Raw genomic sequence first — 26900 nt, forward strand, 5'->3', positions numbered from 1 at the left:
GGCCTGGTTCTCTCGCTGCTTCCTTTTTGCCTTTTCACAGCAATCAGGTGGACACAGCCAGTGAAGCTGCCTGAGTGTTTTTTATATATATATGTGTTTTTTTGTCTTTTTTTTACCCCAGCTCTGAAGTAACATTTCTCTTTGGCTGCCCTGTTGCTGCTTCTGTAGTTGGCGGTTAAGATCTGCTGTACTTAAGCTTCTGTCTGCAGTGGCTAAAGCATGTCAGGAAAAGCTGAGAAAAGTGATAATTTCTTTTGAAACTGTGTGAAAAAATCAAAGGCCTGAACATTATGACCTTGACATAATCACTAAGGAACAATAATTAACACGATGGGTTCTGCTCTGCTTTTCTTTTTGTCTGTAGTCTCACCAGGGGCTCCTTGGGATCCCTAATTGAGATCTAGCACTCTCCACCTGAGATGAGGCTCAGAGGAGAGCAGCTCTGATCCCGGAAGGAACCAGAGCCCCTCATTCCACTGACTGGCCCAGTCAGTGTCCTGCTTCAGCCCCAGGCCTCTCCGCTCATTTCCAGGGATCAAGAGATCTCGCAGAGCTACCCCTGCCGTCTCAGGTCTGAATACAGTGGTTTGGGTCTTTTACAGGCTGAGCCTTGAGAACTGAGCCACAAGGGTATTTATTGCCTTTTGAGTTGGACCAGGATGGTTTGCCAGCACCAGAATGAGAAAATCAACTGGAAATGAACAAGTCTGAGAGTCCTTTCACCTTCAGGGCCCCAGAGCCAGCTGGTAAATCCTCACATCCAGGTTTCAACAGTATTGTCATTTCCTGAGCTAAGTTCCCAAAGGCTGGGAAGGGACTTAGAAATTGTAACATCATTTTCTGGTCCTTTAAATCCATACACAAAGGCCTTATTTAATCAGAGTAATAACTTTATTTTCCAAATTCACTTTTACAGCAACAGTCAGTGTAAATCATTTGTTAAAACACACAATACACGATATGGACATTCACAGACAGGAAGCTAAGCTAAGATGGTCTCATGTCCCTCCCCCCACCCTCAAAATTAACAAAGAAATCATGGGACTTGCAAGTGCCAGAAATTGTCCTGCCCCACACTGCAAATTCACGGGGCTCAGTCTGGTAGGAGGTGAGACAGTGTTGGTGCCCAGGGTAAACCCTTTTCAAAACTGAAACCAGAAGTTTCTTGAAGCCACACTTCTGTAGAGAGGACAAGCCGATGACCTCCACCTCTGCCTTCATCCCTGCCTCTTTCTGCTGTCCTCGGAGGACAGAGATCAAAGGGTGACGAGATCTTAGCAACTGTTAGAAGTACAGGCTGTGTGTCTGGAGCTGGTGGGAATGGTGACACGGAGGTACCAAAAACTTTGAGGAAAGGATGCCTCAAAGCGGCTTTGGGAGGCAGGATTGTGATCTCAGGACCCTGCAAAAGGGCAGCAGGACAGAGCAACCGTATCTCGATTCCTCCACAAACCTCACCACCTGGCCGGGAAGGAGAACTAGCTGGCAGCCTGCGGCACCTGTCAGTGGAAAGGCGAAATCCCAAGGGACTTCTGGCACCCACGGTTGAAATCACGAAGAAAAGAGTTACTAGGCTTCGGACTACTGCACCCCTTTGCCCAGTGGTTTAACTATCTTACAGGTTCCTCCCCCCTCCCCCCTTGAACACAACAAGCAATCGCAAACAGGATACGGTCTCACCACTGAAGTCAATTTAAATGGAATTATTGATAAAGTGAGTGGAGAGCTTGAGGGGACCAGGTGGATGAGGGACACCGATTCTGGAGGAAACGGGTGGGGGTGTGCCAGCTCTGGGGGGATTGTCCTCATTTAAGCTTACAAGCCAACATCCCTTTGCAGACTCCCTGCCAGCAACTGACCTGATCACCTAAACCACCATCTTCAGGCTGATCCCAACACAGGCGATTCCAGAGCCCTCTGGGAAGGAAGTACTTGGAAAGCCAGACACGAGACTGCAAGGAGGGGTGCAAGGAATGCAGCCAAAATCGGTGGCAGTAAGGAGGGGCCACATCTCACATCTTGACACCATGTTTCCTCCTCCTTCCTCAGAACCCTTCCAAGACCAGCTGGGACTCGGAGGACCGAGCCTCGCGGGGGGACGTTTGGGGCCCACGTGATCTCTAGCGTGGAGCACTCTGATTGCAAATGGAGCAGCCGGCCCTGGACTCCGACACCCCCCAGCCCCACAGGGTTGCCTTTGACCGTCCCCACACCACAAGTGGCAGACCTCGACTGAGGCAGAGAGTTTCTTTAAACAGCAGATTTTGACAAAGGCGGCTTCCCTTGTCCCCGTGGCAGAAGAGGGTTGGCAAGTGTCTTCTGACTTGTCACCGCGTCAGGAAGCTGGGGCCCCTGGGGCCAATCGTTCGTTCCAGGCCCTGCTGTGGCTGTACGGGCCGTGGGTGGGTGGCTGGACCATCCTTCCTGAGGGAGAGCTTGGAGCTGAGGGATGGGCTGCAGACCTTGCCCCAGTGGGCATTCGTGATGTGGGGAGCTGTCTGACCCTCTCTTGGGGCTGCTATGGGGCTTCTCCTGGACCATCTTCACCACAAGACACATGCCCTCTGCCTGACAGAAGGGAGCCCCGGGTCAGGGAGGGGGTACCGGAGCTGCTGTCCTCTCCCGGGCTTCAGGTGTTCACAGCCGAGTTCCCCAGTGTCAGGATCTGGTCTCTGTGGGGTCCCCGATGCTGATGGAAATCTTTCATCAACTGGGAGAGCCACATGGGCCTTCTGGATCCAAGTCCCCGCTGTGGGGTGAGAGACACCTGGGACTCCCGCGAGGGCGGGTTAGAAACCTCTTTACAAGCATTTCAAGATACATGCGTCCTTTTTTTTTTTTCTTTTCACTATCATAGTCACTCTGGTGAATCCAAGCATAAACAGACAAATCAGACTACAAGGCGACAGGGTGTGGACGGGGAGGGGAGGGGAGGGCGACATCTATGTATATGTTCAGCTGCTCCACGACAGACCACCCTGCTTCCTGCTGGGTCGGGGGGAAGAACCAGTTCCGAGGGCCGATGACACAGACTTGGGATCGAGCAACGCCTGGGCTCCAAGAGGCTGGCAGTCACAAGCTGGGGCAGAAGTGGGGGACAACGCGGGCGTGGTCTTGCCCGCCTGCCCCAGTGCCATCTCTGGCATCCGGGACGGCCAGCCTGCTGCCAGCTCAGCACTGGACGGGGACTGGGCCCAGACAAGGCATGAACATCCAGGGTCACTGCGAACCCCACCCTGGCTTGCGACTCTGATGGCGGTGGGGGCAGGGAACTGAGTACGGTGGTGGGGGCCATTGTGAGGGACACAGCTGGATGCCTATAACTCAGAGAGATGGAGGTCCCGGTGTCTGGACCTCGCCCTCCTTGACTTCCCCCTTGGTATAGAGCAGGTGTCGCCCCATCGGAACAATGTCCATTACCGAGAAGGGGTGGGTGGCGAGGCGGGGAACTCGGGACAGCATGACGTAGTGAGGGGACAGGCAGTGACCAGGCTCCGCACGGCAGACACACAGGCGTGGTGGGGGCAGACGCAGGGCTGCATGGCCGTGGGAAGGAGGAGAGGTTTAGGACCGGAGGCCCAGGCTTGGGAACAGGCAGGTGCTCCCAAGAGGCACAAGTCCTTACAAAGAGAACTGGTTAGCCCTAAGTCCCAGATCTGTGAGGTGGCCAAAAACGCGGCTGTAGTTCCCACCTTCAGAACTCAATAAAACGGGGTTTCTAGGGGGCGGAGCGAAGCCCCTCAGCTCAGGACCCCCCACCCACCCTGCGAGAAGCAAGGAAGAGGCCAGCGCTCGGTGGTCTTTTCCAAGGAGGTTACCCACACGACGTCCTTCCCATCACCTTCCTTCTCCTGCCCCGTCCCTTCTCCCCGCAGAGGGTAGGCCTCCGCCGACCCCGAGCCGCCAAGAACGGGACGCCGCTTGGCCCGAGGCTGCGGCGGGTGGTGGAGGCTGTGCCCAGCCCGCTGCCCTCCAGGCAGGCCCCAGCGTCCCCGCCCCGCACAGGCCCCTCCGCTTCCCGCCCCGCCCCCTGCCCCGCCCCGCCCACCCCGTCCGGCTCCAAAGGCGGCCCCGTGCGCCTGTGGCTCCACCCATGTGCCGAGTTTCAAGTCCCTTGTTGCCACTGCTGCCTCGGGGACACCCCCAGAATGGGGCACCCCCGCCCCCAGGCCTGGAGAGCCCCCGGAAGCAGCTTTCAGAGCCTCCCTTCTCTCTCTTCCACTCAGAGGGGGAAAAAAAAAGAATCAAAGTAACTGCCCAAGGAAATTCTGGGTGGGGCCCTCTTTTGGAGTGTTTTTAAAAATACTTTATTAGGACTGGCCCACCCATCAATTTGGGAAGCTGAACTTGGCTCTGTTCCGGTCACTGATTTGGAAGCCCCGAGCCAGAGCTGAGCGACAAGCAGGTTAGTGATTAACCGAGGAACCGATCTGTGAGGAGCAGCTGGGGGAGGGCAGAGGGCGAAGGGCCAGAGCATTATTCTTTTTTTTCCCACACTCTCACTCTCTTCTCTCCACGATTATTGACCGCCCCGGGGCCTGATCACAAACCCTGCTTGGCCAGGGAGGCGGACACCTCGTCAGCGAGGGTGGCGAGCTGCGGCGAGTCCACCATGTCGATGCTGCCGGTGGAGGACACGTTGCTGAGGTGCCGGGGGGAAGTGTCCCCCGACACCACCGGTGACTTGTACACGATCTCCGCCCCGTGGTCGGTCTTGGCTTTGGCGTTCTCGCGGAAGGTCAGCTTGTGGGTTTCGATCTGTAAGAGAAGAGCGGGCAGGCTAAGGAGGAGAGCTGGGTCGGGTGACGCCCGCTGGCCTTGGGAGGGAGGGAGCCATGGTGGCCATGACGGCTTCATGGCTTCCCAACAGCTAAGCTGCAGCATCCTAGTCACCTGCCAGCCAGCCCCCCAGGCCCCCTCTCCAGAAGCAGTGACCATTGTGGGTTTTTTTGTGTACCCTTCTAGGAATAGCCCACACATGCAAACCTATATGTGTGAGTAGAGAAAAAAATACATATACGTGTACATATATGCATACATATGGCAACAGTATCCACATGCTTCGCACTCTGGTGTTTAGGTTTAATACCTTGCATTGTCCCTACACAGCTCCCTCACTGCTTGTTGAGGCTGCTTGCTTTCCCATCACAGCAGATGTACCAAAATGTATCTACTCCCCTGTGGGTAGATATTTAGGTTGTTCCAATCTTTTGCTCTCACAGACAATGCTGTGTGGAAAGTGTTGAATACCCTTGTACTCACATCATTTCACATATGCACCGTGTCTCCTGGAAGTGGGATTGTCAGTCACTGTGCATGTGCACTTTGCCAGACTGCAGATCAAAGTGTGGAAAGAGAGGCTGGAGGAGACACGGGGAGGACCCAGGTCCCCAGCCAGCCAGCTTTGAGCCGGACACACTCCTCCCCTTTGCCAGTGACTGATGAGGACCCTCGAGGTGGCAGCTGCTGTGGGCAGCGCTGCAGGTGTACCAGAAAGCACGATGCAACGGAGCCCTGATCAAAGCAGTGCATTGTTCTGAAATATACTCACAGCTCATACAACTCAGTATCAAAAAAGCAAATAACTCAGTCAAAAATTAGACAGATGATCTAAAAAGACATTTCCCTAAAGAAGACAAGGATGGCCAAAAAGCATGTGAAAAGGTGCTCAACATCGCTAATTATTAGAGAAATGCAAGTCAAAAACCACACGCAGTTTTACCTCACTCCAGTTACAGTGGCCATCAACAAAAAGTCTACAGATAAGAGTCGCCATATGACCCAGCAGGCCTGTGTTCACAGCAGCACTACTCATGATCGCCAAAACGTGGGAACAACCTCAATGTCCATTGACAAATGAATAAAGATGTGAGAACAGAATTCAGCCACAAAAAGAAGGAAATATTGCCATTTGTAGCCACATGGATGCAACTAGAGATTTTCGTACTAAGTGAAGTCAGTCAGAGAGAGACAAATACTGTATATCATTTGTATGTGGGATCTAAAATATGGCACAAATGAGCCCGTCTACAAAACAGAGACAGACTCACAGACAGGACAGACGCACAGACACAGAGACCAGACTTGAGGTTACCAAGAGGGTGAGGGGGAGGGATGGATTGGGAGTTTGGGATTAGCAGATGCAAACTAGTATATGTAGAATGGATAAACAACAAGGTCCTTCTGTATGACACAGGGAGTTCTATTCAGCATCCTGCGATAAGCCATAACGGAAAGGAATACGATAAAAAAGGTGTATGTGTACAACTGAGTTGTCTTGCTATACAGCATAGATTGGCACAACACCGTAAGTAAACGATATTGAAAAACAAAAAAGATACAAGTGAACTTCTTATTTCCAAAACAGAAAGAGACTCACAGAAAACAAACTTATGGTTACCAAAGGGGAAAGGGGAAGGGGGATAAATCAGAAGGTTAGGATTAACATATACCCTAAGTAAGTAAGGTCGCTCAGTCGTGTCTGACTCTTTACAACCCCGTGGACTGTAGCCCACCAGGCTCCTCTGTCCATGGGATTCTCCAGGCAAGAATACTGGAGTGGGCTGCCATTTCCTTCTCCAGGGGAACTTCCCGACCCAGGGATAGAATCCAGGTCTCCCGCATTGCAGACAGACACTTTAACCTCTGAGCCACCAGGGAAGACCTAACATATACCCTACTACATATAAAATAGATAAGCAACAAGAACCTATTGTCTAGCACAGGGAACTAACTCTACTCGGTACTTTGCAATAACCTATAAAGGAAAAGAATCCAAAAAGGAATATATGTATGTCTGTATAACTAAATCACTGTGCTCTACATATGAAATTAACACAACACTGTAAATCAACTAGACTTCAATTTAAAATAAAGAAAAATAATAATAAGTAGAGCATCCTTGACCCGGAGGTCTTAGCTCCAAAGGATACCTGGAAAGCTCAGAAGCAGACAGTTTAGCTGGAGTATGTATGCCAAGCAGTACATAGTTATTCTCTCCTGCTGAGCTCTGAAGTGATGGACACAGTAATCCTCAACCTTTTTGGGGTCTTAGGACCTCCTTGGGGGCTTCCCAGGTGGTGCTAGTGATAAAGGGTCTGCCTGTCAATGCAGGAGACTTGAGAGACACAGGTTCGATCCCTAGATCAGAAAGATCCCCTGGAGGAGGGCACAGGGACCCACCCCAGTATTCTTGCCTGGAAAATCCCATGGACAGAGAAGCCTAGTGGTCCATAGAGTCATAAAGAGTCAGACATGACTGCAGTGACTTAGCACAAACCCAAGACCTTCATGAGCATCTGGTGAGACCAGGAAAATGTGTACGCCTGCCTGCCTGCTCTCACACATGTGACAACTTCTCCCTACAAGTTCAGAAGTCCCTGGATCCCAAGAAAAGAGCATTGTAGGGGCATGTGAATGTAAAGAAAAATCAGGCTCCCATCTAAGCTATATGCTTATTTTGGGTGACTGCTTTGAAAAAAGAACTCTTCCTTATTACTGTAACTGAAAGACCATTTTGACGTTAAGTTTATGTTCTTAAGAAAAATGTGACACCCTCCTGGGAACGTCCCCAAACTCCCCAGGCTGAAAGGAGCTCGGGTGGCGGGGTTCCTGAGCTCCACCGCTTGTCAGCAGTGTTGCTCATCACAGAGGGAAATGGGACTGAACACGAGGAAACCCTCTGGGGCCAGCACAGTGTCTTCCGGGCAGTGGGCAGGGCCCTCCCTTTCTGAGGCAACACAGAGATGAGTGAAAACAGAAGTCCAGACCTGGATTTGCGTCTAACTCGTGTTGTTTGATGACTACAGAGCTCCAGGCACCCTCCTGGACCCTGCCTCACCCTGGTCTCCGGGACGGGGATGTTTCCGTCCTTTTGCTGAAGGAGAACCTAAGGCTGAGAGGGCTTGCAGAGCTTCCGGGGGTCACGCCTCCAAGCAGAGTCAAGCCCAGAGCTTTCCCCCAGAAAGAGAAGCTTCCAGAGTCAGGGGTAGAGGCCTTCCTTCACCCAGAATCACCAACACCCAGACCTACCCACTCATTCCATATATAATCAGTCAGACTCGCCCGGGTGGGACGGCAGTTTCATTAAGCTCCCCAGGGCAGGGAGGTCCTGTGTTAAACAGGGCGGGTAGTGATGGAGACAAGCTGGCCCTTTTGCAAAAAAACCTTCTCATTTCCCCGGGTCTCACTTCTGATGGAGACCCAGGCACCCTGTATGTAAAGGCATGATGGTCAGGGAGGCCTGTGGGGAACCAGGACCCCAGCCTTCCCTCAGCCTCCACGGGGCTCCATCACTGGCCATCAGTGCCAACCGCTGCTTTAAGCACACACAGGGCAGCAAGTGCCGCTCAGAAACCACACAGTCAGGCTTTCACCGCAAAGGCGGAGTGTCTGTCGGTCCAGACCAGAGGAGGAGGAGGAGGTGGGCGGGATGGGGGGAGGGGGGTGACTGCATGGGAACCCTGGCTCCCATCAAGCTTGGCCCAGCTGCCACTTCCGACTAGTGGGGACCTTTGACCGCACCGCTGGGCTGGGTCTTGGTTTCTGTGCTGGGACGGCCCTTCCCTCTCCGTCCTCCTCAGTCAGCTGCTGGGAGGCACTGAAGACTGGAACACGTACCACCTGCAGAACTTCAGGGCAGGCATGGGCAGGAAACCCCAGGGGGCATTTCGCTGAATTTATGAAGAGAAAAAGCGCCACCACACAACAGAATTCAGTGATGAGCCCAGAGGGAGGCACTGGGGTTCCCCAGCCCCCACTGCACACAGACATCCAGACCCAGGGCTTCTAGGAACCATGGGGAGCACCCAGGTTCTCGGTCCAGTGGCCTCCTCATGGACACTTGCAGAGGCTTTGTTGAAACCTGGATTCCAGCATCACTGTTTGGCTCTAACTGCCTAGTGACCTATTTAGAAAATTAGGTTATGTTCCCATGACTGGCTTTTGGTGACTGGGGCTGGCTTTGGCGACAGCTACTTCCTTTTGGGGGTGCTGGCCAACCACAGGGCCGAGGGCAGTAGCTCTCACCTTTAACTGCACTGAAGAGTCACCTGGGGGCTTTAAAAGCTCCCCTCCAGGTACCCAGATGGCTCCTGAGACAAACTAGTCAGAATCTCCAAGATGGGGCCTGGGATCAAGGCTGTTAAAGCTCCCAAGGACGGCAAAGAGCAGCCCAGGTGGAGCCGCGCAAGTAGCTGAGAATCCACATCAAGCCAGTCAATATGGGCCCCTCAGCTCTCCTGCTCTGAGACACTGCACTCTGCTACAGCCTCTGCCCTGCCCCTTTACCTTTTTATTCCCTCCGCCAGGGACGTGTGTGATGTTATCCAGGGACCCAATCTTCGACTGGACTCTATCCTTGAAGTCTAGCTTCTCAGATTTCACTTCCACTTGGCCACCTCCTGGAACACAACATACAAAGGACACCAAGCCTTGAGTGAGGGCTCAGCCAGTGACTGCATGCAGACGCCAACCTGGAGGAGCAGCTAAGACCAGCTTTTATTTAGAGTGTGCTTTGGAACAAGTAGGTCCTTCCAAAGGGCTTGAAAACAATTTGCTTCATCTTCATTTTTTTTCTTTTTGTCTCACTAATCAGGGTGTACATCAAATATCTACTCAGCAAACTCTTTCTCCTTAGTGCAAGGGTAAAGGACAGCTCAGTTCAAGAGAAATTATTCTAAATTCTAAATTGGTGGGCTTGCAAGGAGTTGAGCCTTTCTATGCCAACATCCTGTAAGACCTCGGAATTAAACTGAAGGGCAAAATGCACCCTTCATAAGGAAGGGCCCTGACATTTTCTCCCTCCTCAGACACTCAATGCCCTGCCCAAGTGTGGGAGACATGACCTGAGGAAGAGATGAACTACATTACTTTCTTTGGAAGGATAAAGCCACTCAACAAAGTTGCTCCACAATGTGATGGGATGGTGGCCTCAGGAGAGGCAGAGAGATTCAACTTGCCCAAAATGTCCAAGGGAAACAGAAAATAATGACATTCTAGACTGCACTTCTGACCATCTCTCTTCCTGCAGTAATGGTTCAAGCCCCGGAGAGGACCTAAGGGAGAAGCCCTGCTCTGGACTCTCAGGCAGGAGTTAGAATCTAGATCTGGGCTCTCCAAGATGGTAGCCTGTGGCTACTTAAATTTTATTTATTTTTAAATTTTAATTTAATTTTTTTGGCTGCACCGCAGGGCTTGTGGGATCTTAGTTCCCGGATCAGGGAACGAACCTGGGACGGGCAGTGAAAGCGCCAAGACCTAACCTTTGGACTGCCATGGAATTTCTCAAATTTCATTAAATAAAATTGGTTCATTTCCTCAACTGCACCGGCCATATTTCAAATGCTCATCAGCCGCATATGGCGAGTGGCTACCACAGTGAACAGGACAGGTACAGAACGTTTCCACTGTTGCAGAAAGATCTACAGGCAGCACCAATTTCTGCATGGCATGAGATGGAGAGGGGAAGGGTGCGCATGGAGAGTTCCACAGTATCATTTCGGCGGGGACATGGCCATGACCCAGGAGTCCCATGTTACAGCTGGAGCAGTGGGTGAAATGTCCCTCCTCTTGGCTGAGGACCAAACTGGGGACCAAATCTACGGAGCCAGTCTTCGGGGGCCAGATCAGGTTCTTCCCCAGCTTCAGAGGCCCTGTGCGCAGCCCGCTTGGAGAGCCGCGGGGTCAGGGTTTAGCTCAGCATCTGCCCTCCCTTCTACCTTGTCTTGGGCAACCTGGTCCCACTCAGGAGCTACACACAGAGCCACACCTCCCAGGCCCCAGCAAGCTCCACCCCCAACACTCTTCTTGATGGCCCATCCCATCCATCCTTCCCACCCACTTCCGGAGAAGGCACCGCCCCATCCGGTCCCGCCCCCTGGCCACCCCGCCCAGTCTTGCCTTCTACAAGGGCTATGCCTTCTACAAGGGCTACCTGGCTTATGATGGATGTTGCCTAATGAGCCACACTTGGAGGTCACCTTGCTCAGATCCACTGGTTTGTAGACTATTTGCACCTGGAGGGGAGAGAGAACGAGAGAGAGTAAAACAGGATTATTTTGTGGGGAGTGAAACAATGAAAAGCAGCAGGACAGCATTTCCGGTCTGCCACGAGGAGCACACCCTAGTACTGATAGGAAAATGTGTTGGAATTCTGCCAACCCTGCCCTGGGAATGAAATAAATGGAGTGCCTTCGATCCCACAGGACAAGGACCCTCAGAGAAATACAGGGCTACCTCCCCATAGGGGCAAGGCCCACACCACTGGTTTAGCAAACATACGTGAAAAGGTCATTCTCTTTCCTGACATGAAATCGACAGATCGCATTCAGTGAGGACAGAAAGAAAGAAGGGGTCCGTGTGTGCAGCATCTGAAAAATCTCGGCAAAGCAAGAGAGCCGTGTCTGCTGGGCCTCTGAGAGCAGAGGGCGGGGTGGGGTGGTTAGGAGCACCTTCTCCCAGAAGCTTCACCAACCCCAGCACCCCTACAGCAGAACAACGATGGTCAGCGAGCAGGGACGAGCACTTCGGCGACCCGGGAAGAGTGAAGCGCCAGGTGGAGCCTGGGCACACAACATCCTGGACAGTTTGGTTCTTTACAGAAAAGAGCAAAGGAACACGAGCAGGACGGTCAGGCGGCACAGCAAGAATCACGGGTTTAGTGTCTCAGGGAAGCTCAGCAGACACACGCGGGGAGGCCTAAGGGCCCCAGGACTCAGAGCCGCCCTAAGGGTCCAGCATGTGGCCCAGCCACACAGCCACCCCCCGGCCGCCTGGAGGAGACACCCCGCAGGGACCCAGCGTCAGCAGAGGGGGTCTCCTTGAGGAAATCTGCACAAAACCATGACTGTGGAAGCCCCTGATGGTCACGGGGTGACACGTCCCTTGTGTGAGGTCACCTGAGGACACAGGAGGCCAATCACCACTGAGCCAGTGGGCTCCTGCTCCCCGCCCTGGAGTTACCTGGAGGAATGGCCTTGTGCCCGAGAATGGGTTTAACAAGCACATCAAGGAGGAGTTTTTACTTAGGTCTAAATCATCTGGAATAATCCCAAATTACGTTCATCAAAATCATGTTGGCGTTTGTCGATTACTGGCAGAGTTGATGGAAACTGACCAGGGGACGTGGCCTGTGTGCGTAGGTGTGGGGAGGGAGGCGCGGGGAGCCCTCGCCTGTGGGGGTGGGTGGGTTAATGAGGGGTTCTGAGCCTGTGCTCCAGGTGGGGTGCTGGAGATGGGGGGACAGAGGGGCTGTGGAAACTACCCCCTCTTTCCTCGCAGGAGCAAGATGAAAGCAAAGGCTGGTGTGTGCGAGGTTCTCTCTCCTCTTTTCAGCCTCAGTTTAGGCGGGTGAGGGTGTAACCAGTTGCGGAGGAGGAAGGCATGATGGAGGGGAGGGAAGGGGAGGGGAGAGAAATGGGGGAAGGCGGGGGAGGATGGGAGCCAGGACAGGGAGATGCTCAGGCGGTTGAGGCTGGGGAGGGAGGAAGCCAGGCTCCGGATTGAAGCCAGGAGTCAGATGAGGCAGGGAGAACCGCGGGAAGGAGCAGGGCCTGCCTGCTGGGGAGTTACATCCCATGAGGAGGGGCCCCCTGCCAGGCCAGGGGCCCACAGCCCCCCAAGCGCTTGAGGCTGACATTGCGCAGGGACTTATCACCCTCAGCAACCTTTCACCAGGAGAAGAGCTATGACAGCTCCTACTGCAGCGGTCACAAGCCAACATCTTGTGGCTCTCTGCCGGGTCCCAGGCTAGTCTGCCGGCCCATGGAGTGCAGGACAGACGGGCGACGCTCCTGGGGAAGTCCCTCGAGGTCGTAGGCACTGCCCTCCCAGCAGCAGGCATGTACCTCCTCCCCCAAGCTTCCGCCGGAAGGAGCGGTCTGCTGACTGTGGCCACTGGACCCCACGCCTCCAGCCCCAGCAGCACAACCTCCCATCAGCCGACCAGACACGAGTTAAACCGGAAAGCACATGTCTTTCCTGCTCTGGCTGAAGCCCGCTTTCGGCAGGGAAGCCAGGAGTCAAATCTAAAACAGTAATGTCACCCAGGGCCCGTGGTCAGGCCGGCAGCGGGTGCAAGTGGTCCCCACCCCTTCTCTTGGCAGAAGACAAGGTGGCAGTGGGACAGGAGAGCAGGGACGGGGGGCACTGGGGGGGGGGGGACACTGAGCAGACACTGGTGAGGAAGCGTTAGTGAAGCACCATGCAGCAGCCTCGGGGTGAGTGCCCACCACTCTGGGGGCCACAAGGAGTCAGTGGCAGAGCCTACCCCGGGTGCTCAGGGCAGGAGGCAGCAGCACATTGCAAGAATAAACCCTCAGGTCTGGATGTGGATGATGTATGGGTAGAGGCTGGGCACTTTCTGGACAGAGCACACCCCCTAGGGCTTCCACTGTCCTATAAACCGCCCCCTCCCCAGCGCTGCCAGCTGGGGACCAGATGCCTGCTCTCACAAGCCATTCTCCTCCCCAGGGGTGGACCTCAAAGGGGCTTGAATCTCCTGCTCCCTAGAATGTTTCAACATTTGCCTACGGCCGACCAAGAAAGGCTGTGGAGAAGGGGGGGCCGAGCCTCAGGATGCTGAATCTGCACCCAGTTTGGTCACTTGGAAGATCCCAGCAGAGCTGATCAAGTGGGCAGGCAAGAATGAGGATGTCAGCCCCAAATCTCTGGGATGCATCCAGTGGGGACTCAGGGAGTCCCCAGGGACACCTGGAGGCAGCCAAATGTCAAAGGGCTCCAAGCAGCATTTCTGTCCCCCCTCAACTGCAGGCTGCTCCCTGTACTTTTGTTGGGCTCTTTCGCATCTGGAGCTTCTGCCAGGGGTGGAACTGGTTTCAAACAAGAGCCAAGAGGCTTACGAATCAGCTCATCCCTCGCAGATGCAGAGGACAAACCGGAGCAGAGCCTGGCTGGCCTCTGCTTGTCCCGAGGCAGGACTGTAAAGACCTTGGTATGGGCCAGCTGTTCCCAGTGGAGCCCCTTAAAGCGAACCTACCCGGGTGATGGAGGAGGTGGTGTCAGAGCCCAGTGTCAGGTGCCACCACCTTCAGCTCTAATTCAGATGGGCTGTGGGGCTCCCTGTGAGCGGGCGTGACAATGGGGCTGGGAGGACCCCGCTTCCAGGAAAGGGTCGGAGGACTCGATCTGCCCATGCAACAGGGCACCCCTCCTGGACCTGTGGGTGCGGGGAGTCTGGGCTACGTTTACTTGGGGACCCGGATAGACTCTGAGCCTGAGCATGGTTTATTCTATGCAATGTCTCACAAGTACAAACACTCATGCCACTTCTCAAACCCGGAACCACAGCTGGAAAGTGTGACGGTACTCACACTGCCGCCTCCTGGCACGTGTTTGATATTATCCTTTGAGCCACACTTGGACTGGACGTTGCTAAGATCCAGCTTCTTATTAATTATCTGCACCTTTGACAGCCAGAAAAAAGGATGAGTGACACACCACACCCAGACGTGTCTGCTGCACAAACACACTTGCTGCCGGCTGCAGGCCTGAGAGGAGGGCAGGCCGGTTCACACCTCCCTGGGGAGCATTCCAGAGCTGTGAGTGGTTGGAGATGGACCCCACCTTACTGCCCTGGGCTTACAAAACAGATCCGTCAGAAGTGGCTCTTCCCTTTCTGGGAGGATTGCAGTAGGGCGGCCTCCCCCGTCAGAGAGCACCTCGGAGGTGGGGGTCACCAGGTTGAGATGGAGCAAAATGTGCTCAGTCACATTATTAAATGAATAAATAAAAGGTCCTCGCTGTGGCCTCATTCATACGCCTACCAGACCCATCTGAACATTCACCGAGACCTTTACCTGGCTGTCCTCAGGTCTGTGGGCACTGCAGTCACCTGCAGGTATATTGTTAAAATCCCAGATCCCACTCCTGACCTTAGGCTTCTGAAAAGCTCCCCTGGTGTTTCGTTCCGGTTCAAGAATCCCTGACTTCATGGGGAGGACATGGGTAGATTTATGGAGAAGGTAAGTTCAGACCCCTTCAGGGAAGGCCTGTGTCTCTTGGAAGGCAGGGTGAGTGCCCGCCCTTCCATCCATTGGCTGGTCCTTGGCCATGAACCCCCAGGCACTCAGAGGGAACAGCGCTCCCAGGCACCCTTCCCTAAGTTTTCCTGAGCAGGTGTGGGGATGGTAGAGACCATACTGTATTTCTGCAAGGCTCCCTTTTTTCCAGGCACCACGGAAAAAGTGTGAGGCTATTAACATTCGGGGGAGGGGGGGATTTTTATCTAATTTGTCTGTGTATGAATACCTAGCGGAGGCGAGCTGAACGCCACGATTTGTCTGCGAGAGCAGTGATCCACCATCACCAGCTGTCCCTCATCAGGGGGCTCAGTATTTGCAAACAGGCCTTAGTTTTTATCAACTACAGGTATGAACAACTGCCAGCTAAAGTTCCCAATGAAGTACCAGCACACCCTCTAAAATTCCGGAAAAGTGGCAGTTGCTGCCGGGGGGCCCACTAACCCTGAGGCCGGGGGTGGTCAGAGCCTGGGCTTATCTCAGGAGAAGGGTCCCAAATCTGACCCCAGAGCCGGCCATCAGGGGTCCACAGGTCCTCAGCCAATGGAGGAAATAAGGACGTGATAGCAAAAGTTATCCATCCTACCATTTTGATATTAAAATGGCCTTTTCCTCCAATAAGATAAAAAAAATGACTTTCCCTTTATTAAATTGTTAATTATCAAATCACATTGGTAATAGATAATATTTATTTTTAGATATCATTAACCTGGCAAGCTAAATACAATAATTTTCTCTTAGGCTCCATCCCTGTTTTTTTCCTTAATTTAATTGATCTGGATTGAAAAACCTGGGAAATACATATCTAACCCACCTCTTTGTTTTCTTTTATGTTCCTTTAAAGTAAAAAGCTGTGTATTTTTTTCATTAAGTAATAGAAACTGTGTTCTTGAAAAACAGAGGTTCAAGAAAAAGTTTTCTTGCTACTCTAACACAACCACTACTGCATTTTCTTGTCCTCATGAATGCTCATATATAAAAATAAAAGTACCACTGCAGACATATAAATGTGTGCCTACTATTTTATATCTTGCTTTACCAAGTATTTGCCATGTTCTACAATCAGAAGCATTAATTTTAAAAATGTCCTATTCCATTTTGTGTTATCTATGCTATCAGATATTTATATTGATTTCATTTTAAATAATACAAACAGCCTTACCATGGACATCGTTCTACAAGGAGTTTTTCCCATTTTGTGGATCATTTTCATAGCACAAAGTCCCAGAAATACAATTTCTGGGCCAAAGTTATAAATATTCTAAAAACCCCACACACAGTCCTCCAAATGACTTTTTAAAGGGTCGGATTAATTTCTCCTGTGAGCACTGGTGAGAAAGTTTTACTATATTGCCACCAGCATTGTGCAATTAGAAGAAATTGTTTTTATTTCCTTGATTAAAATGAATAGATTTGTATTGTTGGCCTATTCTGCATTTTCTTTGATTATTATTAAAGTTGTTCCTTTGTCCTTTTTTGTTAGTAGTTGTATTTATTTTTCTAGCATACAAATGCTGACATTTTAATGTACTTCCTTTGTAACATTTCTTCCTCTGTAACTTCTCTGGTTTTTTGTTTTTTTGGGTCGTGTCACGGGGCACCTGGGATCTTAGCTCTCCAACCAGGGATCAAACCCGGGCCCCTGCATTGGATGCGCAGAGTCCTAACCACTGAACCACCAGGGAAGTCCAACTTCTCTGGTTTTTAAGTGTAAAAACCATCCCTCATCTAGAGGCTGGATAAATACCTAATTCCATGTCGCCCTTTTCGCCTGCCACCTTACTGATGAAGAGGCCATCTAAAACCCAGAGAAGTTCAGTGACTTTCTCAAATCAGCCACAGAACCACACAGGAATCTAGATCTGGGTGTTCCTGCGGCCACGGATATCTATGTAACAACAGTTTGCCTGAGTTGTCCTCAAGCCTGTTGTCTCATAAGCTAAATAGAAACAAGACTCTCTCTAGGTGAACGGTGATGTCTCTCCTCCCAGGCAGTAGGCGGCATCAGCCCGGGCTTGAGCTGAGATGAGGAGGTGGAACAGGTTTTCTCACCTGCTTCATAGGGAGTTGCTGTCACTGTCTGCATAATGTCTTTGAATCGTTTTGTCCCACCCTCAAATTTCAAGGAGTCCCACAAGCACTCCTGCTTTGGGGATCATTTTTTATTCATAACTTTCCACCAAATAAGTTCCAGAAGCAGACTTGCCTACTTGTTGCACAAGAGAACTGGAGCAGTTCAGAATAAGAAAGCACATACTTAACACACACAAAATAATAAAACAAGAAAACTGAAAAGACAGTTAAGAGAAGGGGAGGTCATCAGGACTGACAATTATAAGACCGATCATTACATTTAGCTCTGTGGAGAAGGAAATAGCAACTCACTCCAGTATTCTTACCTAGGAAATCCCATGGACAGAGGAAGCTGGCAGGCTACAATACGTGGGGTCACAAAAGAGTCGGACAAACTTAGCAACTAAACAACATTTAGCTCTGAGCTTCCCAGAAGTCAAAGCAAAAAGGGAAACGTGATGGGTTACATAACTCTAATCTGACAAAGAACACTGACCAGTTTTTCAAGGAGGATAGCCTTGTTTTCTGTATTAATCCTTACAAGAAAGTAATCAAATGACTCAAGAGACATGAAGCAATAATACAATGTGCAACAGACACAGAAATGTTTTCTCCAGGCTTCTTCTTGTTCCCACAAAAAAGCAACAAACTTTTGTGGGATTTGGCAAGAGACATAAGGACACTTAGCAAGCAGACCTGAATTACTGTCAGTCCTCAAATTAAGTCAACACCCTTTACAGAATGGTAAATTTACAGAAAGGAAGAATAAAAGGGCAATAGTTGGCATTATGAAATTGGAATCCTGAAACTTAATTTCTCAACTAGAGTAAATGTGTGACATTGAGCCTCAGCTCCGAGCGGACACTGCAAATAGCCAAAGGGAAAAGCAATGTTTTGGAAGCTCCAAATTTTGATCCAGGAGACCACTAGTCAAGGGACAAATTCCTGTGGTCGGGGTTTGACCCTGGAGGAGAGGTTGGGGTGGCATGAGGCCGGGAGCAGGTCCATTTGGGTTTACTCCATTTCCTGGAGAACCCGAAATGGTTCCAAACCCACATCAGATCTTGTTCTGGTTCTGTTTGGGCTCAGATTTCTCGAGGTGCTCCAGATGGCCCAGCCCTGCCTCCACCCTCGGCAGCTCCCAGGCTGGCCAAGTGTCCTTGGGCCGCCCCTGGAGAGGCCTGTCTCCAGCAGTGTCTTGTGCTGGGCCCGGCTTGGCCTCACCAGGATCAACAGGCCCAGTGCTGAGGACTGGGGGCTGGGATGTTCTGGAGGGAACCTAACCTGGGGAGAGCACTGGATACCCACAGCAAGCCTTCAAGTCCAAAGTGGTCAGCTTGAGAACTGACACTGGAGATCGAATATTAGAGGAGACATTTCCATAGACAGAGGAGCCTGGCGGGCTGCAGTCCAGAGGGTCACAAAGAGTGGGGCGCGACTGTGCAAACAGAGTGCCCCTTTGCAACTGTTAATACTGCTCCTTTAAACAGCGACTGATCCAAGACGCTTTAAAATGATGGAATTTATACAAGATTGTTTTTTGTAAACACAGATGCTGTGGACGGGGAGAGACGTCCAGAGGGTCTCAGAGTTACAAGGCTGCCCCCCAGGAGGGGCCCCGCCTGGTTCTGCACAGCCTGACACCTCAGATCAAGTTCAGTTGAGTCCCCGGCCCTGATCCAGGACAAGCAAACTATCCTAGGTACAGACTCACTTTATTTACTCTGCAAAGATGTTCTACACTTGTACTTTTCAAAAGGAGACTTGAAACTTTGTCAACAAATATAACAATTTTTTAAAACGCTGTAGGGCTCCAGAGCCAGACACTTATAGCATGCTGTTGCCATCTTGTGGCCATCTGGAACATCGCAGCTCAAGCCTGTCCAAGCCCTGCAGCTCTGATGGTTTTCAGTCCTGCATGGGGGGCCTTCGCATCCCAGCTCCTGGCTTGCACATTCTCAGAGGAAGTGACTTTAGCTCCATCTGCTCAAAGCCAACCAGACCACGTCCCATGCTCTGGTCATGACTCTGCAATTCCCTTTTCACCTTGGAAACCACAAGTATCCCCGCAGTTCTCCTTACCTGGCTGTCTCAGCCCAGATGAACTCCTCTCTCACTCTGGGAGGTACCTGGGACCTCTGCTCTCCACTGACCCCCCAGAGAAGCTGCTGAGGTTGGTGCTGCCCTAACCTCGGCCAGGCCCACACTCACCCTCTTATTCAACACCCTCTCCGAGACTGACTGTGGAGCCTGAGGCTCTGCCGGGGGTGGGGGGGCGGGAGTGGCTGCCCTCCACTATCCCTTTGTCTTCTCCATCCTCTGCTGTCGGGACACAGGAGACCCAGCAGGGACCTCCCTCTGTCAGCTGTTAACTCTCCAAAGCTCACATGTAAACAAACAAAGCTCCACCCTAACCCACACCCCTCTGCCACCCCAGCTGGTGCCAGTTTTAGCTTTATTTTGCTTTTGTTCTCAGTATCTCCAGGTGCAGTTTCCCAGGAGTCCTCAGTCTGTGTCCCCAGCAGTATATGGGGGGGGGGGGGGCGTGCGGTTCAGGCGGGTACGAGAACTGTCCTTTTAAAGACTTGATGATGGTCCTAAATAAGGATCTGTCCTGTCTTCTCTGCTTTGTTGGTGATAATTGTGTGCAACACTCCACAACGCAGGTGACCCTCAGTGTGGAGAACCCTCAATGGTGCAGCAGGCTCCTCCCTCCTGCATAAGCTTCCCTGGCCAACCTCTCCTTTTGCCCCTGCTTAATCAGCTCAGTGTCTCTCTCTCCTGCCTAGGCCTTGGGGTAGGAACTCGGCACAGGGCCTGGCACTCAGAAGTGCCCCAGAAATGCTGGTTGAATGAATAAAGGAAAGAAAGAAGGAATCAGTTTGTGATGCTATTGTATGCTCCATTTTCTAAATTTATTTCTGTCTTCTCTTTGTGTATTATTTCTTTGCTTGTATTCTTTTTCTCTATCAATAAGAACATAATTTATATGCTGCAGTTAATTTTTTTTTAATTAAAGCATTTAAAATGATGAATTCCTTCTAAGTATAATTTGGGGGCATTGCCACATAATTTATGGCATTTGTAACCAAGACATTTGGAAAAGGCATTTTCATTTCTAAACTGAATGAGCAGTGACAAAGGAAAATTTGATTTTTGAGCATTTGTGGTCATGTTAACAAGATGCATATAATGAAGTTTGTGTATCACACTGAGGTTAGAAATGATAAGCAATTTCTGCTTCTCTATATTTATATGTATTTTTCTTTGTGGACTAAATAGATTATTGACACATCTGAACTCTTAACAACAGATAAACCCTTTTCCTTACAGTTTGATTCCTTGTATTTGTTCATTTTTCCTTTTCAATTATATGAACTATGTTCTTTTATTAAAAACATAGATATTTTACTAATATCTACTGTGACACTTCCAGTCACAACTGTATTTCCATCCAGTTTTTTTTTTTTTTTAATTCTTTTTGATTACACTGCATGGCATTTGAGATCTTAGTTACCAGACCAGTGGAAATACAAAGTCTTAACACTGGACCGCCAAGGAAGTCCCTCCATTTTTTTTTTCTAATTAGAAATGGTTTCACTGTAAAAAATTTAGGAAGAAAGGTAAAAATAGAGGAAAAGAATCAGTCACAATTTCTCTGAGCCACTATTAGCGTTTTGTCATATTTGTCTTCTATACACGGCTTTTATACAAGTGGTAGATATAACCTACAAAATTTATACAATTTTTTAACTTATTTATAGTTTTTATAATTGTAAAAATTATCTTCAAAGATAATTATTAATGACTGCAAATATTTTATAGTATGGCATCACTATTATTTCTAATTTAGACTTTTGAGTTGTTTTGTTTGGCAATTATTAATAAAGCACAATCTGCATTCTTGTGCATGAAGCTTCTTCTGAATTTAGAGCCTTCTTTCTTTCCTTGATTTTGAGTATACAGCATTTACTGTACATCAAGTCTGAAGCCAGAGGGACACAAAGATCTCAAGGTGACCTTCAATCTAGTCCAGAGGAAGGGGATATGAGATCCTTCAACAGACCATTGATTTAGCAGAATTAAACTGTGAAAACTAAGAATAATTCTTTATTATATCCAAAAGACTGCAGGGATTCGCACCCTCCCCAGGATAGAAGGATGTTAATTTCATATCGCTTACACCTGCAGTGGGTCCTTTTTGTTTTTGTTTTTTTAGGTGTTTTAAATGCTGGTTCTTTGTGTCTGAACTCCCCCCTCCACGATCCCCCTAAGAATAGCACTGGGACAGACTCTGGGGAGGGGGTGCAGGACCTAGGGCCTGACCTGGGCTGGGTCTGAGTCGTCTGAGGAGCCAGGTGCTTGGAATCTGAAAATAGCAGGAGGGGCAGGACCAGAAGAGGGGAAAAAAAAAAAATTAGTCCCAGATCCAGGGCTCGTGGGAGGCTCCAGCAGTCAGGGTTGAGACCAGAGGTCAGTAGGTAAGAATTCAGGGACAGGGGTTTCAGCCTGGACTGCTGAACCCCTGGAAACCCCTGGGGTGGCCCCCTTCGAGACTCTCAAGGTTCATGGTAAGGCTCTGGCACTAGGATTTTTTAAAAACAAGTTCTGTTTTCTTTTCAAATTAATTTTATTTTAGGTTGCACTGGGTCTTGGTTGCTTCGAACGGGGCGGGGGCTACTCTTCCTTGCGGTGCACAGGCTCTGGGCACACAGGCTTAGTTGCTCCCTAGCCTGTGGGATCTTCCCAGACCAGGGATCAGTACCCATGTCCCCTGTATTGGCAGGTAGACTCTTATCCACTGTACCGCGAGGGAAGTCCAGGCATGAGGATTTTTAAAAGAATCCTTCCCCCTCCCTACCCCAGATGATTCTCCTTTGCAGTCACAGGAGAACTGCTGCTCCTTCCTCCCCTTCCCAATTCTGGTGGATCCAGCTGGTTAGGTTAAAGTGGCCAAGTGATTATTTGAATTTTCCTTTAAAAGTAATTTTGTTTTGGACTCTTCATGTTCACTGTAGCAAATCATGAAATCAGAGAAGAGTATGAAGCAGAAAACAGACGTTTTACATTTTTTTTCCAACCAGCAACAGTCTAACATCAGTTAGACTGATGTGCGCTTTTCAGTCTCTGCAGGTTTATAAACCTGTCCTGCTCCTCCTCCTTCAGTGTGTCACCTACTGAGGAAGTTGGGTTATTCTTCAGTCTCTTGAAGTGTTGTCCCTTTTACTGTATATGCTGGGCCAAATAAGAGGCCACAGGGACCCAGAGATCTCACAAGGACCTCCAGGGACCTTCAGTCCAGTCATTTTTTCTTTTTAATTTTGGCTGATCTCGGTCTTCGCTGTGGCACGCAGGCCTCTCCTGTTGCCACGCGCGGGCTTCTTGTGTTACAGGGCACAGGCTCCAGGGTGCACTGGCTCAGTAGTTGAGGCACACGGGCTTAGCTGCCCCGAAACATGTGGGATCTAAGTCCCCCGACCGTGGATCCTCTGCATTGGAAGGTGAAGTCGCTCAGTCATGTCCGACTCTTTGCAAGTCCATGGATTGTAGCCTGCCTGCCAGGCTCCTCTGTCCATGGAATTGTCCAGGCAAGGATACTGGAGTGGGTTGCCATTTCCTTCTCCAGGGGATCTTCCCGACCCAGGGATCGAACCTGGGTCTCCCACACTGCAGGCAGACTCTTTACCATCTGAGCCACCAGGGAAGCTCTTGGAAGGTAGATTCTTAACCACTAGACCACCAGCGAAGTCACCAGTCGAGTCACCTCAAGAGGCCTTCTGCTTGGATCGATCCCAGGGACCTTTTTTTCCCTTTTGTTTTCTCTTTTTTTTTTTTAATCTATTTTTTTGTTTTTCCTGGAGATTAATCTGTTGATCTTGTGGTTATGGCTCAGGTTTTCTTTGTTTCACACAGTTTTCTAAGTTTTGCAAGGAATTTACGAGGACGCTGTTACTCCCCTTTTGGCCACTTCCCCACATCTCCTTCCCCAATAAACCCCAAGCAAAGTCCACCTTTCTCCTTTCATCGTCAAGTCTGTAGCTGTGGACAAGCATCTGCACCCATGCGGTACAGCCATAACCTGGGGGCAGCCTCTCCCTTTCCATCCTAAGCATGAGTCACTGGCCCTCAGGCCACCGGACTCCTCCCCAACCACTGCATCCGGCAGCTCGGGTGCGAGGGGCGGGTTCCTCCCTGCTTAGCCTTGTCACTGCTGCTTCAGCAGGGTTTCGAGCACGGGGCCAAATGCTGCCCAGACCCTCCAGGCCGACCTCAGGTGAACTCGGGGATGACGGGGTGCAGCCCGGGCTGGGGGAGCCAGTGTGTGACAGAGCCCCACGGGCCGGGAGTCGCTGCCCATCACAGCCTCCTCTGGCCGCGATCGCGCTGGTCACAGCCCCGCGGTCTTCTCAGTGGTTCAGAGCTGGCCGTGTCGGGTTTTGTCTTTCAGTTTTCAAAACAGAGGCGAACACTCTGTGCCATGAAACCCCAGAGCTGGGGGTGGGGTTCAGATGCCAGTGGGAAACGTCCCATCACCTTGGAAACCCACTCCCGGTCAGCTTCAAGCCAGTTGCGCCAGAGCCCCCCCATAAGGAGACAGGCAATGTGTCTTTAAGTAGCACAGCAAACACTGCAGGGAGGTCAACACTGCTCAGGCCCAGCCTTGTGGCCCAAAGACCCCAAGAGGCACCCAGACCTCCCTGCTGGGCAGGACCCAAGGATGGGAAAGGGCAGCAGGAGGCCCTGAAGCTCCACGGGGATACAGGGCAGGGTTTCAGGCAAAGGCCACTGACATGGACCAAAGGCCTCTGAGACCCCTCCCTCCACAGTGACCCAGGCCCCAGTCAAGAGCGATTAATAAAATCAGGAGCCTGGGGGGCACTCTGGACTGAAGGGACACATTGGCCCTTGCCCACCAGGAGGCGCTCTGCTCCAGAAACAGTCCAGCTAAGAAGGCTCAACACAAGAGGTGGGGGGGAGTGGGTGTCCTTGTCCTCTGCTCCCCACCACACCCTGTTCTCCCTGCTCCATCCCCCTCCCCGGTGCTGGGGGGCAAGGAGCGTTGTCATGGTCTGAATTGTGTTCCCCAAATCCACAGGCTGCAGTCCTAACTCCCAGTACCTCCCAACGGGACTGTGTTTGGAATAGGGTCTCTAAAGAGGTCATTAAGTTAATATGAGCTCACTGGGGTGGGCCCTAAGCCAATAGGACTGGTGTCCTTACGGGAGGCAGGACTGGGACATAGTGACACCCAGAGAGGGACCAGTGAGGACACGAGGGGAAAGCAGTACCTGCAGGCACATGAGACAGGCCTCAGAGGAGACCAGCACCTTGACCTTGGACTTCTGGGCTCTATGAGGAATTACATCTCTGTTGTATAAGCCCCCCAAGTTCGTGTTAGTTTTTTTTTCTTGGCGGCACCTAAGTTCCCCAACCAGGGATCACACCCATGCCCTCTGCAGCAGAAATGTGGAGTCTTAACCACTGGACCACCAGACAAGTCCCCAGTTGGTGGCATTTTGTATGTCAACCCTAGGAAACTCACACAGTGGGGGAGGGGGTCAAAGAGAGGAGGAGGGGTCCAGGCTGTGCCCACATCCCTCCACCCAGGCTCTTGGAAGCTCATTTTCTCCACCTTTGGGAGACCCAGAGATGACGTGAGCACCCATTTGTCCCTGGAAGAATCAGTTGTTCAAAATGGTATCACGAATTTCCCCAGAATTGGGACCTAAACACATGTTCAACCAATGCCAGAGACACCCGCCTGTACACTGGTTGTCTCATGGTCTCAACCACAAGGAAGCTGGGGAAGCCCCTGCAGGCACCCACTTTGAGAACCCCCAGGTCGTGGGGCTACCACGCTGTCACCTCTGATCGATCCCATCAGCAGGGGCTGAGGTGACCGAGGGAAGAACCGGTGCTGTCTCTCCACTGAGCTGGCACTGACAGCCTGCTGGTGACCCCAGCACAGAACTGAACCCTAACCCACAGTCTTTCCTTCAAGAGGTCAGGGATGGGCCTATGCTATGGGGCGGGGGCGGGACGCAGGCTGGTGGTGGGAGCAGAGGGGCTCCCCGTACCTTCCCCATCCCGCCCAACCCCGCCATGCCCGCTCCGGGCGCCCCGGGGCAGACACACACACAGCCAGTCTCGCATACGCCCTTACCTTGCCACCTCCTGGCTGGTGCTTCAGGTTTTCCGTGGAGCCGATTTTGGACTTGACGTTCTTCAGGTCTGGCATGGGCCCGGGAGCGGCCTGCAGGCGGCTCTTGGCTGCAGACGGCGACTTGGGGGGAGTGCGGACCACCGCCACCTTCTTGGGCTCCCGGGTGGGCGGGGTCGGCAGGGAGGGGGTGCGGGAGCGGCTGCCCGGAGTGCCTGGGGAGCCGGGGCTGCTGTAGCCGCTGCGGTCCCCGGATTTCCCAGATTCACCTGGAAAGGAGGGCGGGCGTGAGGCCAGGACCCAGAGGGACAGGAGTCAGAAAAAGGGTCTCTGTCCTGTGGTCCATTCCCAGAGTCAGGGCTGGACCAGGCCGGTAGGAACAAGGTCGGAAGTTCAGTCAATCCGGCGGGAGGCTGCCCTTGCCTCCATTTCTAGAGAAATGCCCCCTCTTCCCAGCCTCATTGCTTTGGGACAAAAATATCCTGCTTCCCAGGGAAGCAACAGAGTGGTCGCCAAGTACCACTCAGGACTACTCCCCAGAGGGGAGCAACTCCGCCCAGTGTCCCTGGGGTCGGGAGCGGCTCCAGCCAGCTGAGTGATCTCAGACAAGTCACTTTCCTTCTCTGAGCTCAGAGGAAATAAATATAATGCCGACTGACAGGCTGGGCAGGGATACCTTGGCCTTTGCCCTGAATAAGGGTAATGCGATGGTGGGCCAAGGTCTCATCTGTATCCACTGGACTCTTTATTTTTTAAATTTATTTTTAGTCGGAGGGTAACTGCTTTACATTGTTGTGTTGGTTTCTGCTGAAGGGCAGCGTGAATTAGCTATAAGCATAGGAAAAAACAAAATACGTATATCCCTGCCCCACATCCCTCCCCTCCAGGTCATCACAGAGCACTGAGCTGAGCTCCCTGTGCTATAGCAGCTTCCCACTAGCTGTCTATTTCACACATGGTTCCACTGGACTCTAACCACAGGGTGAATTTTGAGCTGTTCATCAAGTTCAAGGCCCCTTCCCCGCTAGACCCCTATCCAACCTCCCAACTCCTCTCTGGTACCTGGGTTCCAGAATGGTATGCCTGCATCTTGTCCATCAGTCCCTGTCTTTCGAAACAAGCCATGCCGCTTCACAGCCGCCCTGCCCTCCCCAAGAACGCCCTCCGCGAAAAGGCGCTGCCGGGCAAATAGCAGTGAGCCTTTCCGGACACAGGGCAGAGGCCACGCCCTCCAGGAGGGCTGCGGACGCCGCCCCTCTCCCAGCTGACCAGACCTGGGCTCCTAACACGTGTCTCTCCCTGCACTCTTCAACCCCCTGTCACACTTCCTGGTTGGCTATTCTGTCTGCCTCTTGGATTCGTGTTTCACCAAATGTGGTCCAGGCACTCCTGCTTCGGGATCTCGAGAGCCACCAAGGCGGCGGTGGCGGTGGCGGTGGCGGTGGGAGGGGGGTGGGACCTGTAAGATACAGATTCCGGGGCCCCGTCTAGGCCGGATAGGATAGAATCTCTAGGGGCAGGGACTGCAAAACTGGTGCTTCCCTTTCTCCCAGGGATTCTAAAGCAGACTCCTGATTCTTGATTCTTGAGCAGGATTCTTGAGTCTGAGAGCCACTGGGCTGGACGCT

The 26900-nt window shown here is 51.6% G+C and overlaps 1 protein-coding gene across 47 annotated transcripts in view; it reads right to left on the minus strand.

The window, feature by feature from the left end:
• Window positions 1-4283: 4283 nt before the first annotated feature.
• The window catches only part of MAPT (microtubule associated protein tau), a 119441-nt gene continuing 96824 nt past the window's right edge, over window positions 4284-26900 (minus strand). For 33 of the 47 annotated variants that reach the window (XM_086357190.1, XM_086357187.1, XM_086357177.1 and 30 more), the window contains 5 exons: window positions 25276-25541; window positions 14331-14423; window positions 10934-11015; window positions 9289-9401; window positions 4284-4758 (listed from right to left, as the gene is read on the minus strand). In XM_086357190.1, coding sequence (XP_086213316.1) covers window positions 4543-4758; window positions 9289-9401; window positions 10934-11015; window positions 14331-14423; window positions 25276-25541 — 770 coding nt within the window. In that variant the 3' untranslated portion in view covers window positions 4284-4542. The remainder of the gene's footprint in view (window positions 4759-9288; window positions 9402-10933; window positions 11016-14330; window positions 14424-25275; window positions 25542-26900) is intronic. The other 14 variants (XM_086357179.1, XM_086357199.1, XM_086357184.1 and 11 more) reach the window with 1 other exon arrangement.

Source organism: Bos grunniens, chromosome 19 (genome assembly GCF_055505025.1).
Source record: "Bos grunniens cultivar Pamir isolate PY7600 chromosome 19, Bosgru_T2T1.0, whole genome shotgun sequence".
NCBI lineage: Eukaryota > Metazoa > Chordata > Mammalia > Artiodactyla > Bovidae > Bos > Bos grunniens.